Source organism: Dromaius novaehollandiae, chromosome 1 (assembly GCF_036370855.1).
Source record: "Dromaius novaehollandiae isolate bDroNov1 chromosome 1, bDroNov1.hap1, whole genome shotgun sequence".
Classification (NCBI taxonomy): Eukaryota; Metazoa; Chordata; class Aves; order Casuariiformes; family Dromaiidae; genus Dromaius; species Dromaius novaehollandiae.
In genome coordinates, this window is record NC_088098.1 from 624,202 (window position 1) to 646,290 (window position 22,089).

General features: G+C 47.1%; 1 protein-coding gene across 2 annotated transcripts in view; it reads left to right on the forward strand.

Annotated features, from left to right (window-relative positions):
- The window catches only part of SHANK3 (SH3 and multiple ankyrin repeat domains 3), a 368,629-nt gene that overhangs the window by 218,503 nt on the left and 128,037 nt on the right, over positions 1-22,089 (forward strand). For both annotated transcript variants that reach the window (XM_064498806.1, XM_064498868.1), the window contains exon 13: positions 20,450-20,525. In XM_064498806.1, the coding sequence (XP_064354876.1) occupies positions 20,450-20,525 (76 nt within the window). The remainder of the gene's footprint in view (positions 1-20,449; positions 20,526-22,089) is intronic.

The following is a 22,089-nucleotide window of genomic DNA, read 5'->3' on the forward strand; positions in this document are numbered from 1 at the left end:
CTTGGCCATTCGTGTGCGTCGGGTCTCACGGATTTGGTTGTAGTGGTTCCCAGATAGCACCTGCATGGTTCATTGTAATAGGTAGCCTAATTTATCAGTCATTTGGATAGTGGCTGATGCTTTTAACAGATACCTTTTTTAAGAAGGGCTGCACTAGGAGAGGAAGTACAGAGAGCAGAAAAGGAAATAAAAAAAATTGTCTTAGCTAAACTTCCAGCATCGAGGCTTAAAATGAAAAGCCCTGGATGAATCTTGAGTGCTTAGTCTATACACTGTGTGTTTTCTGAGTTGGGGGTTTTTTTGGTGTTGGGTGTGGGGGTGTGTAGGGGGTTTGTGGTTTTTCTGTTATTTGTTTGTTTTGAGTGAGTGAGTGAGTATCTCTCTAAAGGCAGGAACTCCTGGAGAAGTACCTGCCTCGGAGTAACGTGTTGGGAGTCTCAAAGCGGTGCAAGCGCAGCCTCAAAAGTCAGAGAGCAGTCCATCAGCAAAGCTCTGTGGGAAGATGCTCGTTTTGCTTTTCTAGCTCTTCGGTACGAAGTTGCAGAATGATTACCAAAAAGATGGGCGTGCAAACGCTTTACTGCAGTCAAGTTGGGAGTGAATTTCCACCATAGCACTATGTGACAAGTGCTATGTGCGTGCTTGGTGTGGAATGCAAAGGTGGCTTACTCACAAGGGTTGCCGCGTGACAGCTGGCACACGGGTTGCACAGCTGTAAATTGCCCAGCTCTAACTTTTCTGTGTTTCACCTTCTGACTTTGAGTTAAGTCGTCTTCTCCTTTAGTCTGCGCAGTTAGTGGTGCCTGGGAAAAGACTTCCGTATGGACCTCTTCTGCTTGGCCTGCTGGCTGCCTAATCATCGCTCAGCGTGCACTCAGGACTCGGTCCTTGCCCGGGGGGTAAATAGGCAGCACAAAACGCAGGGCTTGGGATAGGAGGAGCGAGGGAAGCTGGGCAGCAGAAGCGTGGAACAACCTTTGTGGATTTACCATGGGCAAATCATGCCTCACATACCTTGTTGCCTTCTACTTTGAGACGGCTGTCTCTGTGAACAAGGAGAGACCAGATGTTTTATGCCTTGATTTTTTTATCAGGCTTTTGACTCAGTCTCCCATTGTATCCTTACAGCCAGATTAGTAAGACCTGGTTTGGGTGGGTGGATGATAAGAGTGGGTGGAAAATGGCCTGGACTGCTGGGCTCAAAGGCTGGTGATCAGCAACACAGAGTCCAACTGGCAGGTGGTTACCAGTGGTGTCACTCAGGGATCAATACTGGCACCAGTGCCACTTACTGTCTTATTAATGATTTGAATGATGGAGTGGAGTTCACTGTCAGCAAGTTTGCAGGTGATACATAGGATTCCAACCTATGTGATCCCGGGATTGTATGGAAAGGTCCTGGGAGCAAGGATTAAAGCGCAGGAGAAGGAGCATGAAGACGTATGTGGGGTAACTGGTGATATCGTTGAGGTATGAGGTAATGGGATGGAAAGACTGGAATTAGTAGGACAGAAGATGCATGTTTGTAGGAAATGTGTGTCTCATCTGGCTGCCTTCAATACTTTAATTGAAATAAATGAGTTGTCTGCACATAGAAACAGGTTATGTTATTGGTAGTCATATTGACTGCTTTGCACGCATGTCTTACCCTTCCCCAACACCCTCATCTGCAGCCAGGATCTTGATGGGTCCAGGAATGTTTCTCTTAAGGGGGTTGGAAAGTACTAGGTGTAACTTAAAATGCTTAGACTCAATTACGTCAGGACAAGAAGTTTTCAAGCAGAGGGGACTATCATCAGTTCTTTAGGTTAAAGTTCCTGGTTTTTCAGTGCGAAGTTTAATAACCTGATACTTCACGCTCAAGTGGATAAAAACACATTTTTAATTACATTCTAACCTCTGCTCAGGAGAAGAAGTCAGGAAATGGTAAACTGCAATAGACATGTGCATGGACAATGTAGTTTTCAAGGATGCAGGGGACATCTGCAGCCACCGGTCTTGTAGACTGTTAGAGGTGCAGAAGCTGTAGAGGGTAAAACAGGGGTGCCCTCATAGTCGGTGTGGGTAAACTTCACAAAGAGGAACTTGCTGTGTGGAGGAGTAGTGATGAGAATAGATCTGCACCTTTGAATTGTTTCCTTGTTAATGATAAAAGAAATATATCTGCTGTTACCGTGGTCTCCAGGCTGGAGAGAGATGAGACTTCTCACTTGTCGTGTTCGTAAGCTGGCCGACCGTTCCCTGGCAGGATCAGAATTTCCTCGTGTATCGCTAGAAGCTTGTGTTCAGCTTTCTGCAGCTGACTGGTGTCTCGGCTGGCGTTGTGCGTGCAGCACGTGAACATGTGGGAGCATGAGCAGAAGAGGCTGAAGACCTGATGACAACAGGAGCTGCAGATTATGGAGCACTGATTGACAAGGCCAGCGAGCTGCTGCTGAAAAAGTGTGCAAATTAAAACCACCTTCTAACAGCTCGGATAACCTCCCATCTCCCCGCAGGCCCCACGTGCCATCTGAATTCCAGGCAGGGCTGCTCTCCCCCACCGCGTGCCCTGCGTGCCGTGCACGACATGGGGCTGAGACCTCGGGCTGCTTCATCCAGCGTTTGAAAGATCTTCTTAATTTCTTTTTCCCTTTTCTGACTCTCTTCCAAGCCCGATCCTGCCCTCACTGTCTTGCTGCTTAGGTTAAGCTTCCCATCTGGCTGTGCTGCCTTTAACCGCGATTCCCTTTGCTACTCCGAACTTTGCTCCTCTCTTTGATTAATCTGCTGCTCTGCTGGGGGCCTCCTCTTGCAGTCAAGAATAAAGGTCAATGTTATGAATATCCTGACATGCAGCTTACATTTTAAAGGTAAGATCTAATAGATCTGCCAGTATTGTTATAACCCATTTTTACTGTTTCCCCATCTCAGAGTTGGAACTTGCTATTTTGACACTAGATTTTTTTTCAGATCCACTTTTACCTTGACGTATCTCAAATCAGTACACTTCATACTGATTTGACCACTTGCCAACAAAAATGTGCATGTATAATGAGTAGTTTAGTAATGAAATTTAGGTGCTAACAAATGTTCTAGTCATGAGCTGAACGTTTAGATATATTCCTTAAAGTGACAGTTAAAACAGGATCGAGGTCAAGCTGGTAGATCAAGGAACAATACACAGAATCGCAGAATGGTTGAGGTTGGAAGGGACCTTCAGAGAACACCTGGTACCAAGATTTCCTTTTACGGTAACTTATAAACCTCTTATCAATGCTTTAGCACCCCTTTATCACACCTCCAGTGTGTCTCCAAGGAGTGTGGATGTAGATGTCTTACAGCACTATTAGGCTGGTATTTGAATTGTTCAGACTGCAAAGGAATATGAAATATAAAAAAGCAGCTTCTTGCAATGGTTTCTCTTGGGCTGATTTGTTCAGGCTTATGAAGGAAAAACGTCTGTAGCATTACGTAGTTAAGACATAGCTATTTGGCCTCCCACAGAAAGAATTTGGACTTAACAGCGTTATTTCATTGACATTACAGAACATAAAGAGCAGGAGAATCTCTGGAATGAAGATTTTATCACTGCTACTGCTTGTGCCTTGTAGGCTGTGAGGAAAGGAAATTTTGTCTATAGACAGTCTAAATGGCAATAATTCTGAATTCTGCATATTTTATTTCAACAAAGCACCGGTTTCTACATGGTGGACTTAGATTTATCTATTGCTTATTCTAGAATTTTTGAAAGAAGTCAGTCCTTTTTGTTGTCATTTGGAGCTTGTCCACTATCTCCCTGATTTTCCTCTTTGTAAGTTTTCTGCTATGTCTGTTGATACTATATAAGTTACAGGAGTTAGCATCTTTTGTTCACTTTTGGTTTGGGCTGTTTTGTGTATTGTTCATTTAAAGAACTATATTTGATATTAGCTCAGATGATAAATTAGAATTTCTGCCTTTTAAGCAATTTCCTTTAATATTTTGAAGCTATCTTTATTAGTTGCTAATATCTTCCAACTGTGCACTTCCCATTATTTCTACCTATATTCTATATCTGTTTTCTATCTATAACTACCTCCATGTATATTTCTGTTTTTTCAGTTAACTTTCTTATCTTTTAGAGCTTGCAACAAATGGCTAGTTTATGAATATAAGATTTTATATAGCAGAACTACAACAGAACACCTTTTAATGGAGGGTTGTAACTAGATTATAAATATTGCACCAAGCTCATGGACCTAACTTTTCACAGCAGTCTCTGTCGCACCAAGAACAGAATCAAGCCCTGATCAACTTCTAAATAAATTTTGGGTTAGATTGGTGTGAGCGTTGTCCCGCAGGACTCATGGGTGTAACAGCGTTTCCAGTGTAAGGACTAGAGCACTCGGCTGGGAAGGGCTGCGTGGAGTTCTTGGGATTCTTTTCCCCACTTCAAGAGTATTTACTACACTTACCTTGGACAGACTTTGGATGAGGATGTGGAATCGGCTGTGGGAGCTTGCATCACGCTGCTGTTTCTGCCTCTACTGAGTGATGCCGCTGCTGCAGTGGAGCCGGGCTCTGCACGCGCGATCTCCGTCCCCTTTGGGTCTCGCCCCTGGGAGCCCAGTGCTCGGCTTCAGTAGCAGGGCCTGGGGAGTCTGCACTCGATATATCCACGAGACTGTTTCGTGGGGAGCTGCTTTTAGGATGGCAGAGCTGCACCTTCCTTCTCTCTGTCTGTCCATCTCGCGCTCTCTCTCCCTCTCCAGTTGAAGAGGGGCTAGCTAGCTACAACACTTCTAGTTCAGGGGCAGCTTCTCTTGCCTGCTGTGCAGAGCTGCTCACACACTTGAGGGTGGAGGCCTTGCTCTTAGGTGCCTGTCCTCAGAGATGGCTGGACAGTCTGAATCCCTAATGGGTGCATGTGAAAATGTCCCAGATGTTTGCTCCAGGAAGCTCTTTTATGCAGGACAGGGCAGCTCAAGTCCTCCTCTAAGGGGTGTGACTCATCCTCTGGAGGCCTCCAGCAAGACTTGTCCCACCACTATCCGCATGGAGAACTTGGGTGGTAGGGACGGCCCTGCTGGGTCCAGGAATCTCACTGTTAATGTGGAGCACTGGTTAAGGTGAGGTGTCTCTTTGGGCAATCTGGATGTGCGCTGCAACTTGAACTGGTTTGCGATGTGTACTCAGGAGGTAAAGCACGATACAGCACTGCTGTTATGCTCCAGCTGACCCCTTTGAGTAATATCAAAATGAGCAATCCAATCAAGTTATTAATTAATCAAGTTCTTATAGGCTTTCACGTGTTCCTGAAGCTCAGTGTCAATCTTACGTGCCTTAACTACAAGATTCTTCCCTGTGCATGCTTTAAAAACTTTGCACTCGCTTAGCTTTCTTCCCGTCTTCAGTTACCTTCTCAATGTTCCCAGGCTTACTGAAAATTTTATGTTCAGAGAGAACATCAGTTAGGAGTCTAGCTAAGAACTCTTACCCAGAACTGCTAATTTTAAGGTGCTCATCTGCAGTAGTTGTTGTTTAGCATCTTCTGTAATTACTACTAGAATAAAAGCTACATAACTGGTATGTGTCATCCTTTCTATGTATGAGGAAAAGAACAAATATTGCTTAATGTTTCGCCTTAGCTGCATTATTTCTGCATTAATATAATAGACCAGTACCACTGCCAGGGTATAAAGACCAGCAAGTCTTATTTATTTATTTATTTTATTATGCAGATTAGTGGACACTAGAATAAAAAAAAAAAATGCATCATTTTATTGACTTTTCCTCATTTTCAAACCTTTGTAGGGGGAAGTGCACTAGATGTCCTACAAGTCTTTGAAGGAGTCAATAAGCATTGGGGTGAAGGCTGATATATTGTACTTGGGCTTTTAAAAAGCTGTTAAATAGGCTTTCTCAAAGGCTACTTTTAATTAACTGAAAGAGGACAGAAGTAAACAGGCAGGTTCTACAGCGGATGGACATTGCCAGTGGTGGGCCACAGGATGGTTTCCAGGTGAGGAGAGACTGAATAAACAGAGGAAAGTGTGGGGAGATTGTCAGGAGAATATAGTGGAAGTCTGAAATAGCTGGGGTGTGCAGAAACACTTCTTGTTTCTCTTAACGTGAGAGTTAAGGAATGGTCAATGAAACGAGGCAGCAAGCTTAACCCAACAGAATTAAGTACTTCTTCCACACAACGCGTAGTTATGGAACTCATTGCCACAGTGAGTTGTGGAGATTAAAAGCTCCAAGAGGAGGTTAGATAGATTAGTGGAGGCTGCGTTTGTTAGATTTAATAAAGTAGTGATTTTGATACTCTACCTCTCTGCTGAGGGGAAGAAATGAAGCCTTTGCTAGCACGCTGTTCCTCTCTGTTAGAGCATCTGCCCTAGCCTCTGCTCTGACCACTGCTGTTCGTCAACATGCAAAGCCTCCCAGCTGCCAGCTTCTCTGTCCGGGCAGTCCTGTAGGTCACCATGGGGCATGAGAGCTCCGTCTTTGGAGCCAGTCCTCATGCAGTGGGTCTGGTGCCACGGACTAAGCCAAAGAACAAGGGCCATAACTGTTCCAGGTCCATACAGGACCCTGCGTGAGGAGACCTGATGAAAGCCTCCACGGACTCCCCTCTGCAGGTGTGCTATGTTCTTGGCACCAAGCGCACAGTGAATCAGCAACACGTTATTTATCATTGTCAGGCTGGAGGCTCCTTCCCCACCCACTCCTCATGGTACTGGCCAAGCTGGAGACTGCCATATCTAAATCTTAAAGTAATGGCCAGTCTTTTGCTAAGCCTGAGCTGACCGTAACAGTGCCTTTTGAATGCTCGGCTGTCATGCTTGCACTTATAATTCAAGGGCCTGTCTGTGTCCATTGCTCTCCACAGCTCCTCTTGCACAGTCAGTGTGATGCAGGTCTCCTCCTCCTGCGGTGGAAGGAGTATAATGTTTGAGGATCACCAGACAGAAGTGTGAATTACTCTCTCCAGACTGGCTGTAGTTCTAACTCCTGCACTACTGGCAGAGCTGCCATCCTCACTGGCCCAGTGGGTGCCCACATCACCAGCATCTCCGTTCTCCATAGCTGGTACCAAGTTCCAGCTTGACTGGGCTGCCAGTGGCTCTCAGCGTGGCAATAGTTTGTACTGGAGGGACAAATCTCACTTGTCAGCTTCCCCTCTTTCCCCTTCCTGATCCCCTCTCTTGACTGGGTGTTGGGATAGCGTTCTTCATCAGAGAGAGGGCTTTTCACTGAGGCGTGACCCTCGTGGGAAGACTGCTCACCATCCTCTGTGGGCTTTACTGAATGTCATTTCAGGGCCTCTTCAGTGGCACATCACACTTCCTGCATCTTTTGCGCACTCTGAGCAGTGGGAACATATGTGCTCTTGGATGTCTGTCGCTACATAGCTTCTGTCAAAGTGACCCTGTTCGTCAGTGAGGTCATCGTGGAACCTGCTAAGGCCATCTGGTATTTTCCTTCCCTGCTAAAACCTGCAGCTCTAAAAATAGACATAGTACCAGATTCTGAAAAAGGACTTGAATTTTCCATCGCATACCTTCCTGTCCCTCTCACATGGTCCTGAGTACCACTTGAAGGCCTAGTTAAGCTGGGCCCTGAGGTCTGAACCCAGGAAAATTAGATGCTTTGGGCAAAAGAGCATGTTTTTGTCTTCTGATGTTTTTCATTTTGCCAGATGACCAGATACTCTTCATTTGCAATGTATGCCACCCCGGATAGCCTAGCTATGTCTGCATTTGCATATTCTGTGAGCTCTGGAAAGGACAATACAGACTTTGGTTAAGGTTCAGTTCATAGCCAGACCTTCTGTGCAGGCTGCCCTGAGTATTTTGGCCACTAAGGCCACAGGCCTGGCCACTATCATATCTTCTGTAGGATCCTTTCGGCTTGAGCTCTGACCCTACTAGCAATATGCAATTTTTGGTGGGACTATTGTTCTCTGTTGTGTCATCTTCATGCCAAGGATAGATGCAAAACCACATTCATCCAAGCACTGCAGGGCTGTCTTGAGACCCTGAAACCTTTCCAGCGAGTTTCAAGTCAGCACTGGGTGTGCTTTGGGGAGCTGGATCATCTGTGTGAAAGGTTTCTGCAGGCAGCTTTCCTTGAAGGCAAGGGGACATGGGCTCTGTCTGCAGAGGGCAAGGATGAGAGGCATAAATGTGACCAAAGTGCTCTTATCCCGTAAGAGTGAAACAGCTGGCCAGCATTGGGATGGCCATGTACGTTTGGCATAAAAAGGTCCAGTGAAGACTGAGTGCTGTAAAATGGAGGTCTTGCTTGCTCTGGAGGGGCCCTGTTACTAAAGACAGCCTCCGTGTTTGTCATGCTTTGTTCTCACACTGCTGTGTGTGTCTGTCCCCTGCTCAGACTAGAAGTCTGCTCCAGGATCTCACTGTGCTGTTGATCAGTGATATTTCTGATTTTCCGGTCTGCATCTATTTATGATCTTGTGCCAGTATTTTTCTATAAAATAAGTTTGTTCTGTGTTGTAACAAAGAATAGCTAAAGAGAAAGCCATTAATGTCAAAGTCCCATTTGGACTGAAAATGCAACCAGTTCTTTCTCTGCATAGTTTGATAAGCTGCATTTTGCAGAAGTCTATACCTAATACTTCAAAAGTTAATGAAACCAATGTACTGCACATATTCTCCAGCTGTACCTTACTATACTATTTAGCTAGAAAAGTACCGATATTACGTCTTAAGAGCAATTTTTAAACTGGAAAGGAATGGAAAAATGAATCTTTCCCAGATTCTTCCCATGGTTACAAAAACTTAGCATATTTTCTCTGAAATTGGAGATGACAGATGACAAAGACTTCTTGCAAAAGACAGTGAATGAGAATTTTTGATAAGTGTATGTAATCTATCTCTATTTTCATACAACTAACATGAATATTAAAAAGGACCCAAAAATGCCACTGAAAGAAAAAAGACCAAAGAATCCAAGACAAATATGTATGAGATTTTTAACAGTTAGTTTTTAGCAAACTGTACAGCAAGGATAATAGCCTGTCTTAGGGCTCCAGATGGCTTTTTAATATCTCCAAGGATGGAGACTCTACTACCTCTAGGCAACCTGTTCCAGTTTCAGTCACTCTCACAGTAAAGAAGTTTTTCCTTGAGTTCAGGCAGAACTTCCCATGATTCTGTTTGTGCCCACGGCTTTTGGTCCTGTCACTGGGCACCACTGAGAGGAGTCCGGTCCCATCCTCTTTACACCCTCCCTTCGGATATTTATACACATTGATAAAGTCCCCCTGAGCCTTCTCTTCTCCAGGTGGAGCATCTCCAGGCTAAACATTCCCAGCTCTCTCAGCTTTTCCTCATTTGACAGATGCCCCTTGATCACCTTAGTAGTCCTTCACTGGACTAACTCCAGTATGTCGATGTCTCTCTTGTCCTGGGGGGCCAAGGACTGGACCCAGCACTGCAGCTGTGGCCTCAGCAGGGCTGAGCAGAGGGGAACGATCGCCTCCCTCAACCTGCTGCCAGCGCTCTGCCTGACGCAGCCCAGGAGCCACGGGTCGCCTTTGCCACGAGAGCACGTTGCTGGCTCATGGTCAGCTTGTCCACCAGGACTCCCAGGTCCTTCTCTGCAGACCGGCTTTCCAGCAGATCAGCATGTGCTGGTGCATCTGTTCACATGCACGTTTTTATTGCCTTTTGTTACATGGAAAAGCTGAAAAGTTCCCTGGGAGAATGATGTGGGATCAGCATTCCTTGTGCAGAATTGGCACCTCAGCCAATTTGGACTTTTTTAAAGGTACTTGAAAATAACCTCCAAGAAATCAGCGTTGAGGTGTAGAGTCAGAAGGAGAAGGGAAAGAAGACTAATAGAAAAGATGAATGTTGTAAGGGAGTATGGACAGAAGAGTTACTGAGAAAGCGAAGGGGACCCTGCAGTTAAGTTGTCTTAATATACATTCTCTCATATATATGTTCATACATTGCTGCTCCATTAGGCTTTTGGGGTATTGGGAGGGGAGGGAGAGGGAAGGGTGTTTTTGACATGCAGACCTTAGATTATACAAGCGAAAATACAGCTAGCTGCAGAGCAGGTAGCTATCTCCTAGCTCTTGGCCATAAATTCTTTTCACTGGATACTCCAGATGGATGTGAGAGTTACCGGAGGAAAATTTCTAGCCTGGAAAATTTCACAGATTTAAGGGGATCTGTGACAGGTTTTGCTGTTAGAAGATGGTGGTATTAAACAGCTCTCTCCAATCGGTCATGAATCCTCCCATGAGATGTTAGAACTTCTGGGGTTTATGTGTGTCAGAGGCTTTGATGGATAAGAAATACGGAAGGGAGCAGCTGTAGGATTTCGTAATGGAGAATTGCAGAAAAAGTCTGGAGATGAGACAGCCTGGATAAAAGGTACTAGTCTGAGGAGTGTTGAGTATAGGTGGTGGTCTGTGCACCTCTGAGATCTAGGTCTGCTGCTGAAATGAGAGAGTGGGGAAATGGGCCTAAAGAGCCTTTGCATCTGGAAGATAACCTGTGTACTGCTGGTATTATGCCCTGTTTAAGAGCACCACATCTGCTTGGGCTTTGTTCTCTTCATCATTGTGCTTAGATCCTTCTGGCTCATCATCAAGTAGGTCCTTGCTGCGTGTTCTGCTTTTTTGGGCCTCAGGAGTCACAGGACAGTTGTTCAGTGCGGAGGCTTTGGTACCCCTCGTTGGACCACAGTTGATGGTAGTGGCAGAGGCTGAGGGAGAGCCTGGAAACAGTCGCGTTTATCTTCTCACTGTCAGCTGGCTGCCTCGCACTTCTGTCTGCTCTCCTGCTAAAGCTCATCCATGTCGTGTCCTTCCCACAAGGCCCAGAAAGTTCAGGGAGAAGAGAGGCAGAAGGAACTGCAAAAGGGTGTGTGCTGCATAGGGAAGAAGAGCGAGCACTAAAGGAACAAAACTTGGAGAGAAAAAAGAGCAGTTCAGAGAAAGGGTTGGGAGGGAGGGAGCATTAGTGAAGGGAAGGAAAGAGTGCGACTGATAAAAGGCATACAGAAATGATAGAGAAGATAAACAAGTAGGAGGTTTTAACCTAGCTAGAGCTGGGTTAAGTAAAGCTTGGGTGAGATGGGAAACAAGTCTTTGTCAACATGCTGGCAGCAGCTAAGCTCTGCACTCTGGCCCTAATTTGGAAAGAGACTTGATTATTTACGTTGCATTCCAAATGGGATTTAGGTGTCTACCACTAACAGAAAAATCTGCCTAGCCAAGTAGATGCCTAGCCCTACGTTTCTGCCACAAAAACACTTAAGGATTTAGAATTCTAGCTGCTGGGCTAATTGTTTGTGTTAATGCAGCAATTCACAAATTAGGCACCTTTGCTCCCAGTTCTGCCAAGCGTGGATAGGGGATTCAAGGGGGGAAGAATTTGGAGCAAGGAGATGTCTTATACCTGAGCATGTGCATACGTGTAAATCTCCTCTTTAGTATGATGGAAATGGGTTATGTTTAGTTTTAATTATTTTCTGTGAAAAGCCTCTGTTCCAGGGTGGGAATTGTGGGTAGAACGTGTGGGATAGAAGGATGAGTTCTCTGATGAAAAAGGCTCTGGTAGTAAGAGAGAAGTGGTTGTAGGGTAGCAAGGAGGAGAGAGCAGAGCTGTCAGAGTGGTCGGGAGCAGTGAATGTAGGTATTGCTGGGGGGGGGGGATTGATTGGGGAAGCTCTAGCAAGGAAACATGCAGTTCTGGAAGGAGTTTGAGGTTTTGGTGGCACCCAGGTAGAGATGAGGACTCTGAACTGGGACCGGTTAAACAAGCACAGTGGCTGGGGGTGCAAAATGTTTCACCTGTGTTGCCCTTGGGTGTCTCGTGTTACCTGCACTACAACTATCTTATTCTTGGGTGCCCAAACCACTTTTGAAACAGTACTTTGGAGCCTCAGTTACAAAACCAAAACCACTGATTCATCTGTATAACACCTGAATGCTACGTTTGGGATTAGTTACGTTTGTACATGACCCATCTGCACTTTCGGAAAGTGTGATGAGAAAGGTGAAAGTTTTTAATGGTCTCTGCTGCTTTTATACCCCCGTCAGCATAGGTAAGTAAGTGCAGATGGGAGATGCAATAGAAGCGGGGGGAGATGCTTTTCCAAAGAAAAGAAATAAAGTGGGGAGTCAGTCCAACATAAAGGGATCTAATTAACATTTAGGTAACTTCATCCTGGCGTTTCTTAACTATGTTCGAAGCAGGCACCATCTGCTTCACGGAGATAACTTGACCTAACCATGTACCTCACAGGTGGACATGAGGAGCTGATCCGCTTCTCTCTTGCTGTGCCTGGTACCATTAAATGCTCTCCCCTGCTGTCTCGTCTCCCTTTGATTGACACCCACAGTACCTGACATATATCTAAACTACCTCTTTTCTCTGGAGCTGTGAATATAGCTCAGGCTTACCCTGTATTTTCTCAGCACTTGGTTGCAAGGTTGGGGTGCCCTATAACGGTGGGATAGTAATTTGTTGTGCGAGTGCTCTGAGTGAAAATGGTGTCTTGTGCTTTGCCGAGGAAATCAGGCCCTGTTGTGTCAGCAGAGCTGCACCTGACCTGCTCTGGGCCCGTTTAAACGGGGGAAGTCTGGCTCACGGGGGTTCCTGCGCAGCAAAGATGGGCTTTCCTTTCCCGGAGGGGAGGAGGGCTGTCTAGAGAGGTAACGTGTACCAGGCAGTAACTGGAGACATGGCAAAGCAAATGTGACTGTCAATGCAGAAGGCGTTTTTACTCTCTATAGTTTCTTGCTTTCTGAGTTCCCCATTTTCTGTGCATGTCCTAGGTCTTGGGTTTGGAGAACCCAAACTGACTCCTTATGGATCATGTCTGTGACACCTGCATGGTGCTGGAGTTGTTGGACAGCAAGGAGGAGCCTTTGCTCAGATTCCCCGTTTGTCCCAATGCAGAACGATTGGTACAGGAGTGCCAGGATTTAAGCTAGAATTTGACTGTGGAAGCCATTAGCCCAGCTGGTCTTTCCTGGAGGTAACTGGCAGTTCATGGGAGTTCCTGATCCTCAGAGGCTTGTTTTATCAGGCTAGAAGAGAAGGTCAAGATTAGGGTTTTCTTCTCTGTTGTGCTGCAGAGGAATTACTTCTCTGCTGAAGGATACGTCTGGCTGATGGGCTCATGGAGTTAGAGACTCCAGCAAGAGCAGTGTGCTCAGGGAGTGTAGCTGGGTGCTTTTCCTGGCCTCTTTATACAACCTTTGAGGAGATCGTGCAAGAGGACTGACTGCCTCGTTCATTCACCAGCTAAGTACCTAAGCATTACACTAAAGGAAGGTAAAGTTTAGAGCTCTCCCTCAGAGGGCTTGGGGCTTATTCATGTAAGACAACAACTGCCTCGACGACCCTTCCTGAAAATATTTCTGTTAACAGAAATTTGTATAAAACTAGATCAAATAGCTCTAGAGACCTGCTGAACATTACTTTCTAGGACCCTGCTGCTGCCTTTGGCAGTGCAGCATTACCGGTTTTGCTCTCTGACCTCCCATTCCTCTTAGAGTGACGGCCTGGTTGTTTAAGTCGTTATGAGACGTAACGCACAGATGCTGCTCTCCGACTCATGGTCACTTGACTGTATGCTTTCATTTTATTTGCACTTTTTTCAGTTGTAAGTAAACAGAAAACTCTTAAAAGCGTGATTTTATTGCAAGTAGAAGTCATAATTTAAGGGCTAGAGGGGCAAGTACAATTATCTCCTTGTACCATTTGTGCAACATAGGCCAAAGTTTCACCAAATACATCATTATCTTGCACGTAAATTACTGTATGAAACTACGAATGATACAGCAACGCTTCTGAAAGTATTTACTTTCAGAGGAAAGTTGTATTTGAACTTCATAGAGTAAAGATCAGTCATGGGGAAAATGTAAATTAGTTGCCATTCTGCATAAGATATAGTAACAGCATGAATCACTAAGCAAATACATTCTTGGGCTTTTCTCTGTTTTCAGTCAACAGACCAAAGTGCCCTAGGGATATGAATTAATATATTCTCCTGACAGTCCCGTAAGAAAGGGAAGAGCCTTCCTTCAAGGGCTTCCATGCTTTCCTGCATTTGAAATCAGGTTCCCCGATGTCGGCGTGCACAGCCCCTGCCTGAACTGAACCACTGCTGCTAAAGGAGCACTTCCCAGGGACGGCCGCAGCTGGGGACAGAGGTGATACACTCCAGGGCTTCACCTGCCTCCGCAGCCCCTGTTCTGTAATGAGGAGCATTAGGAGCCTCCCTGATCTCAGCTACTGCCTGCCCTTCCCCCATCTCAGCGTAGTTCAGCTGAAATAATTCTTTTTTTCTCTTCAGCATGAGAGCTCTAAGGCAGCCCCAGCCAGATTGGCTGACTGGCACGGAGCCTGGAAGAGGCTTTAATTGTGGTGGCATCTGCTCATCCACCTCCTCGGAGTCAGGTGCTGAAGTGCACTGTTTGGGACGCGTGGGTGAAACCCACGGTGGGCTCAGTCTGTCAGCGCGGCACGCCGAGTGCGCCGGGTGGAAAGCCGGGACTGGGAACTCTCGGACTGCGACACAGGCTGCAGGGCCTCACCTGCGAGCAGGGCTGAGCACTGGGTCTCAGACTCACCAGGGCACCAAAGCTCTCGCCTACTAAATCCCCCTGCTCAGCTCTGCAATCCTCTTCTGGGTTCTGCCACTGACAGTCCCTTCGGTGAGCGTGAGCTGTGCCGACAGAGCCGTGCAGCTCTCCCTTGGCACTGGGAGCAGCATCTGAGGGACTCACGATCTGGCATGCTGCAAGATGAGACCATTCACCGTTTCTCTTGACCAGGAGCATCATCTGAATGTGTATCTCTTCCAGGGTCAAGGGAAGGAGTGGATGAGATGGTTCAGAAAGCAAGGAATCAGTATTCCCATGAGGGATCACTGAAACCGAGACAGTGTGTGTGTAAGCCTGCCAGGGCTCCGTTGGCACAAGAAGTGTCCATGTATTGGAGAAGGTACAGATACAGACCTAGTCTTCCCTCTTCCTGAGACCTCATCTCCTCTGACTTGCTTGTTACTGCTCTTAGTGTAGAACTTCAGCTTTAGGAGACAGTATCTATTTTAAACCGTTTTTCTTGAAAAGGGCAGTCTGATGTTATCTGCCATCCTCAACTCCTTATCTGTTTGGCTGTATGGTTTGCTGTGACCTTGACCTCTCAGGTGGTTTTATGTGGCTCTTTGGTGAGAACCATGACGTCCCTGCTGCTGCCTCACATGATTAAAAAGATCTGTTTCGACAAAATGACTTTTCATGCTTCATCCAGTGTTCCCGTGCCAGGATCTGTGTCATGCTGGCCCAAAGTGCAGTCAGGCTCTGAACCGTCAGGTGAAGTGCTGGGGCATGCTGGCTGCAAGGCACCACTCTGTGTTTGGCTGGCACAGTATATTTCTGTCTATCAGTAATATTAGCCTATTAATAGCAGGCATTCTGAGAGGTTAAAATGTCTGTTGCGATGCAGAAGCAGTTGAGCAGTTGAATAATTAGAGATGCATAAATCTTGCATATGATAAGATTAAGTGTAATATTTAGAAATGTAAATTCAACATTCTGTAGAAATAAGAAGGTATATTTTCACATTCCAAAAGATTTATTTTCTCTGTTTACAACCTATTTTTTCTTCTCTGAGATGAGAGAGGAGGATTGGGATAATCTAGGTCCTGGAGGATGCGTGAGAATGGCATTCAAGCTTCTTGTCAATCAGCCATGGCCCAGCAGGGCTCTATATCCAGTCGGTTTGCATGAAAGCTGCTTCTCTCCAATGACATTTTCTTTGGCATGTCCTGGCCTCTCTTGGTCAGCCATGGGATGCTAATATTCCTATATTTTTATCTAATGCGCGAGGCAGATTTACCTAGAAAGAACTGTTTTTTAAAAACTTTGCAAAAGCACTTTACAGGTAGCATGCAGAGTTGCTCAAGTACAGCCTGCATCCCTCTACATGCTCTTTTTGGTTTCCAGGCCACAGTTTTCCAGCTCTTTGTGTTCCCTGTTCCTGTTTCCCTGCCTGTGCCTGTCCTCTGCGAGCTGCCGGGGCTGCCGCATGCATAGCGATGAGCTCCTGCCTCCCGCGAGCACAGCTCCTCCCACGGGGCTGCCCCTGGCTCTTCTCTGAGCTGATCCGTCATCCAGCACCTTAGTGTCCTCTTGCTCCGTCTCCTCTAAATATAGAGCCTCCCTCTCCACACCTATCTCCAAATCATTCGCTCCTCTCCATCCATCAGCCTCAGTTCCTGATGCCTCCTTGACGGCTCCATTAAACACACACTCTGCAGCAGCTATATTTAGAAGTCAGGAAGCGAACGAGCCTTTGGGCTGTGGACAGCCCATAAATCCAGCTCCCTTCATGAAATCACCATTCTTTTATCTGGAATGAGATCGATAGAGATGTTTGCAGATGAGGTATAAATGTCTGTGGGAGGGAGGCAGGAGATGAAGAAAGAGGAGACAGGGTGGCAAAGAAAAGGGAAGAAGGGTTTAAAGCAAGGGGTGGAGGGGTGGGACTTTCTAGAGGCCTGCAAGAATGAGTGATAAAGAGAATGGCAGGAGAAAAAGGTGTGTGTGTGTGTGGAGCAGTGTTCATTGCGCCTGCTGCAGCAGCACGTTCCCTCCCTCACAGGGATCGAAGGGGATTACAGATGTCTCCCACCTGAAGAGTGTCCTCATGTAACAAGACAGAGAAGGGTGAATGTGCTCACCTTAACTATCATTCTTCTGTCTATTTCCTTATACATATACCTGCATATATCTATCTACTTCTTTAGTTTATGCATTCTGCTGTCTCCAAAAGAGACTGCCTTCTTTGCCTTCTCTTCTCCCCGCCTCCCCTCCCGCTTTTAGCATGTCCATGTCAAGCTGTAAAGAGCTGTGGGTGCTAACTTTTTCACAGGCTTGTTGGCCCTGAGTACTTCCTAGAAATACAAGTTTTGACCTGATGTTTCGGGCATATTTTAGGCCTCTGCTGCATTCCCTCAGTGAGACGTGCTGCAGAACCCCGCTGCCCAGCTGGGCTTATGCTGTGCTGACACAGCTGAAGCTGGGCATTGCTCCCTGCCGCTGTCTGAACACTTCCACAGCAGCGGGGAAAGAGCTGGTGCGTGGTGCAGATACTTCTCTGACAGCATATCAACCCCCTTCTGAGAACATGTGACACTTCCTTTTCTTTATGGCTGCAATGTGCTTTTATTGTGCTACTGGCATTAAAATTCAGGCATCCCCATTTGGAATTAGGAGTTGAGAATCTTCTGCTTCTGAGGGGGTTATGAGCAAGAGGAGAAGCTGGTGCAGATGATTTCAAAATTCAGGTGAAAAGGTTATCTCCTTTTGTAGCCATCTGGTCGTGCTTTGCATTGTTTTGCTGTGCCGATCAGTCCTTAACATGTCCATTTCTTGCCATAGTAAGACTTCTTGTCAGTAAAATTAATTCCTTGGTTCTTTGAGGCGGTTTTTCCCAGGACAGCAGGGGTGGAACTCAGTGGAAGATGGACTAATCAGAAGATTCTTGCGGAGCCATCAACCCCCATTGCTCCCCTATTAAGCTCCAGGAAATCTCACTCCGGACTAGGTAAACGTCTTCCGTTAATGCCCCTGGGCCGTTGATGCACAGCAGCAAGGCCCCAAGGAAGTCCGAACAGCAAGGTGGATCATGGTGGTGAGGACGAAGGGGCTGTTCTGCGCACACGTTTCCTGTGCACGGCGATGTCCTGCAGTGAACGCTCGTAACAGGCCGGGCTGCTCGGCACTGGTCATACCGGTATTCACACAGCGCTATGGGCGGTATCAGCCCTGTGCTTCGTCCTTGTGTTTGCTGCCTGCATGGCCCTGCTCAAGGCTGTTGCTGTGCCCTCACCTTTTTCGTGGAGATACCACACACCTGCGTAAGGGTCTCCGCCGTGGCAATTGGGAGGCCGCGGCTGGCGTGGCTGGCAGCAGAGCGTGCTTCGGGCGGGCATCGCTTGCACACGACGGCTGCGGGCCGGGGCGGCGTTCCCGCTGCGGATACGCCCTGCCGCGTTCCCCGGGGGTCGGTGCGCGTGGGCTGCGCCCTGCGCTGCCCCGTTTTGGGGGTTCGGAGCACGGGCCACGGCTGGCAGCGCCGAGGGCCTTCACCACAAGCTTGCCTAGACTTGTGACAGAGGTGGTTAAATATTACCGTGACCAAAGTGATGTCAGTGCCTGGGTTTTGCACAAGTTCCTTGCTGGGAGCGGCGGAAGAGCCTGAGGGGAGCGGGGGGGAAGCGGGTACCCGTGAGGTTTGTAACCGCGGTGGGAAGAGGGAACATGGTCGCATGCAGCTTTTTCTTCCCTTTCTCAACGGGAAGGGCAGTGGGGAACCGGGAGTTACGTGTTCTGCGTGTAGCCTTAGGCCACGGCCGGCCGGGGCCTTCCCTGCGCCCCCGCCCGCCTCCCCCGGGGGCCTCCCGGGCCGGGCCGGGCCGGCGGGACGGAGCGTCCCTCAGGCGGCGCCGAGCGGCGGCGGCGGCGGCGGCCGTGGAGCGCGGGCGCCCTCTGCCGGCGGCGGGCGGGGCTGCGGCTGCCGAGCGGAGCTCCCGCGCTGCCGGCCGCCCCCGAGGCCGCGGCCCTGAGGCCTGAGAGGGGCCCGCGCCCCCGGGGCTCCCCGGTCCCCCTCGGAGCATCGCCGACCTCGTGTGCGCGGCCAAGGCCCCTTCGGGGGAGCAGAGGTGACACGGCGCCTGCAGCAGAGGGTCGCAGGGCCGCTAGCGAGGCGGGAGGCTGGTCGTGGTGCGTCCGCCCCTGGCCCGTCCAGCGCTGCCGCCGGTCCCCGAGGCAGCAGCGGAGTCGTGACCATGGCAGCAGCGTTCCCGTTTGTAACAGCGGAGGTGGTTTCATGCGATGGCGAGACCAGAGTGAAAGGTTTGGAAGCATATCATATCCTGGCTTTAAAAAAAATATCCTGGCTTTAAAAAAAGTTCCTAAGAATGGACCAAGTCGTAACAGACAGCAGCAGGGACTCCTGCGCCCTGTGCTGTCGCAGGCAGCCCCTTCGCACTGGCTGTAGCTATTTTGAATTTCAGCACAGAGAAAAGCAGATGTTTCTTCTGGATTGTTTCAGCTTTGGGTGCAAACGGTCTGTGTCCCTTATGAGGTTAGAAGTGAGAGTCTCATCTCTGCTTTTACTCTTCATTTCCTCTCTTTCCACATTTGTTCTTTCCTGCTGACTACCTTATCGAGCATGCTTAAAGAATAGCTGAACTTAAATCAGAGCAACAATCTGGTGTTGTAGCCAGGAGTTCAGTGAGCAGCGCCAAATACTTCAGAAGAAAGTGAGGAAGCGGTGACAGAGTAGGTAAGTGAATTTACGTGGCTGTTTGGAGCAGGGTATCTTAGCAGTCCTGGCAGTCCTGGCACGCCGCTGTAGCTGTGGATGAGTTTGTTCAGAGTAGCACATTCGGTCCTGTGTAATGTGTGGCCTTGGTTATTTTCTGCAGGGTAAGTCTCACGTGTTAATCCTGGGTCACACAAATAAATTCATTTTGGTAATGTCGTCAGACTCCTCCTGTGTTAGGAAAGTGGTCACTAGGAATGTCTGGCTTCAGTTCTTTTGCATCTCCCTGTAATGCTTTCTCTTAAGCACATTAGGTGCAAACCCTGTTACAGCTGTTTACAGTAGCACCTGTCTCCCCTTAGCCTTAATCCAAGCTGCCTTTCTTCATCATCCAGCTACCTGGAGGCACCCAGCATGGCTCTTGTTGTTGACTTCGGAGTTCCTCTGGGTGCAGAAATGCGGGTTTGATCAGGCTGGTAGGTTCTCGTGCCTTTTCAGTTTTAAGGCAGGCAAGTAGACACCTGAATTATTACATCCAAAAGGGGATTTGCTCCAATGTGTATGGCCTGAAATACCTGGTGCACTGAGTTGGGGATGCCACCGGTGATCAACAGGTGAGTGGTGACAGAAGTCTGTCTTGGTTCTCGGCTTTCCTTCCTTGTCACTCCCACACACCCGTGGAGCTCACTGACTGCCAGGTGAGAAGCAAGTCTAACTGGGGCTATTGCCATCTCTTCTGCTGGAACTGCACCGCTGTGCCTTGAGACACATAAGATTCATGTGGCCAGACAGAGTAAGGAAAAGGAATGTGACTGCTGCCGTGGGACATGAAGTATGTTTTTGCCTTACCTGGGCTTGATTCTCCACTTTGGTGCTTTGGTGAAACTTGAGGCCTTTCTGTTGTAGGTTAAGCTCTGCAGGTTTAAAAGGTCTAGTGAAGAGATCTTACATTCACAGAATGATTTGTGTGCATGTGGGTCTGTATATGAATTTGTGTGGGAATGAGCATATCAGTACATGCCTGCACACAGATTAGTGCTTGTTTATTATATAACACTTCTGTGAAAGTAGGGTTTGCTCTGTTTCTCACATTTAGATAAAGTAGAGGCAATGGCCAGCGTTCTTTTAGCTCTCAGCTTTGTGATGTCTCTTTTTTCTTGTAGAAACCAGAGAAGACAGGACAAAGCGTCTCTTCAGACATTATACTGTGGGCTCTTATGACAATTTCACCTCTCACAGGTAAGCATCCACGTATTTTCTTCGCAACTACAAGATGTTTTTGTTCCATGGAGTAATATCTCCTTTTCCTGGCTGAGCAGTATATGTTGCATTAATTTCATGGGAAGGAAACTTTCCTAGTTGTTTTGGTCAATTCAGTTATAGTCTGAACTATAAGTCATAGATGAGAGTTACTTGAATAAAATGTTGACGCTGAACAGGGCAGTCTGGCTCACGTCTTAGTTTAGGAATAAAGATTCTGACATGGGAGAGGCCAGGATCATGAAAATGACATTTTGTTAAGACTCAGGGATTTTTTGGGGCACCCTGGGAGTAGCAGAACTTGTGTTGGATGCAGATGTAGAGTGGCAGCTTTGCTCTGAAGCGGGAGAGAAGATTCTGCTGTGCATGGGATGGCATGAAGACAGCAGTCACTAGCCTGTTGGTAGTACTGAATGTGCTGTCTGGACTGTAGATCACCAGTGGTCTTCTGCTACATGACATTTGAATGTACTCACTTGAACATGAAGACTGACCTTTTGGAAGATGATTAAAGTCAATACAATATTAAACTTGGAATCATTAATGGGAGCAGGGGTGATGCTGCTATTTTGTGCTTGGTCATGAACACATGGGGTGGTGGACATGTTTATAGAAGACCAGGTTGTAGGAATAGGCCTACTGTTTGGATACAGGGATACGCTTTTGAAACTGGGTTTCTATGTGGCGTGTTTGAGGGATAAATGTAGGGTTACTCTGTGGAATATAATCTCTGCTTGCTGTCAGACTTCAGTACTTGTAATAATTATTGGCCATTAGCATAACTTAATGGGCATTATTGCTTATGACATGACAGGAGCAAACTGTGAGAACTCATTTTACAAAAACTCGGTTTCCTTAGTTATCTTGAACTCTTTCAGCATATCAAAAGAATTCGTCAGCAGTTCTGAGTTTGTCAGGGTAGAAAAATGCAGGCCAACTGCAGAAAGCTGCAGAAAAACCATGCAGTTCTGAGTGTTGTGACACTGGGGACTGGATGATAAAACAGCAGCTGAACTCCAGCACAGACAAATAAAAAGTAATGCGCGTGGGAAGAGGCCGTAGTAGTATTTCACATTCAGTGTAGGCATTGGACTGACTTCTGCCACTCAGGAACAAGAACTGGGGGTAGATAGATTGTTCCATCACATTTCCAGCCCAAAGCTGCAAAAGTAAATTGAATTTTTGGAATTATTAGGAAGAGAAAAAACAGAAGAGAAAACCTCGTTAATGTCTTTGTATAAACCTATGTGTGCCCACATCTTGAAAACTGGGTACTGTTTTGGTCATTCAAACTTAAAAAGTAGTACTTGGAAAATTGCAGAGAAAACTAGCAAAGATGCTCAAAATTACGAAAGATCTTCCATAAGAGGTGAAACTAAATAGCCTGGAACTCTCTAGCTTGGAAAATGATGGTGAATGCGCAGGGATTTGGCAGAAGTCCACAAATGAGTGATGCGAAAAGGCGAACAGAGAATAGTTGATTTCTCTCTCTTCCGGTGCAACAGCCCCGAGGTGCTGAATGAAACAAGGGTGTGGAGTGGTG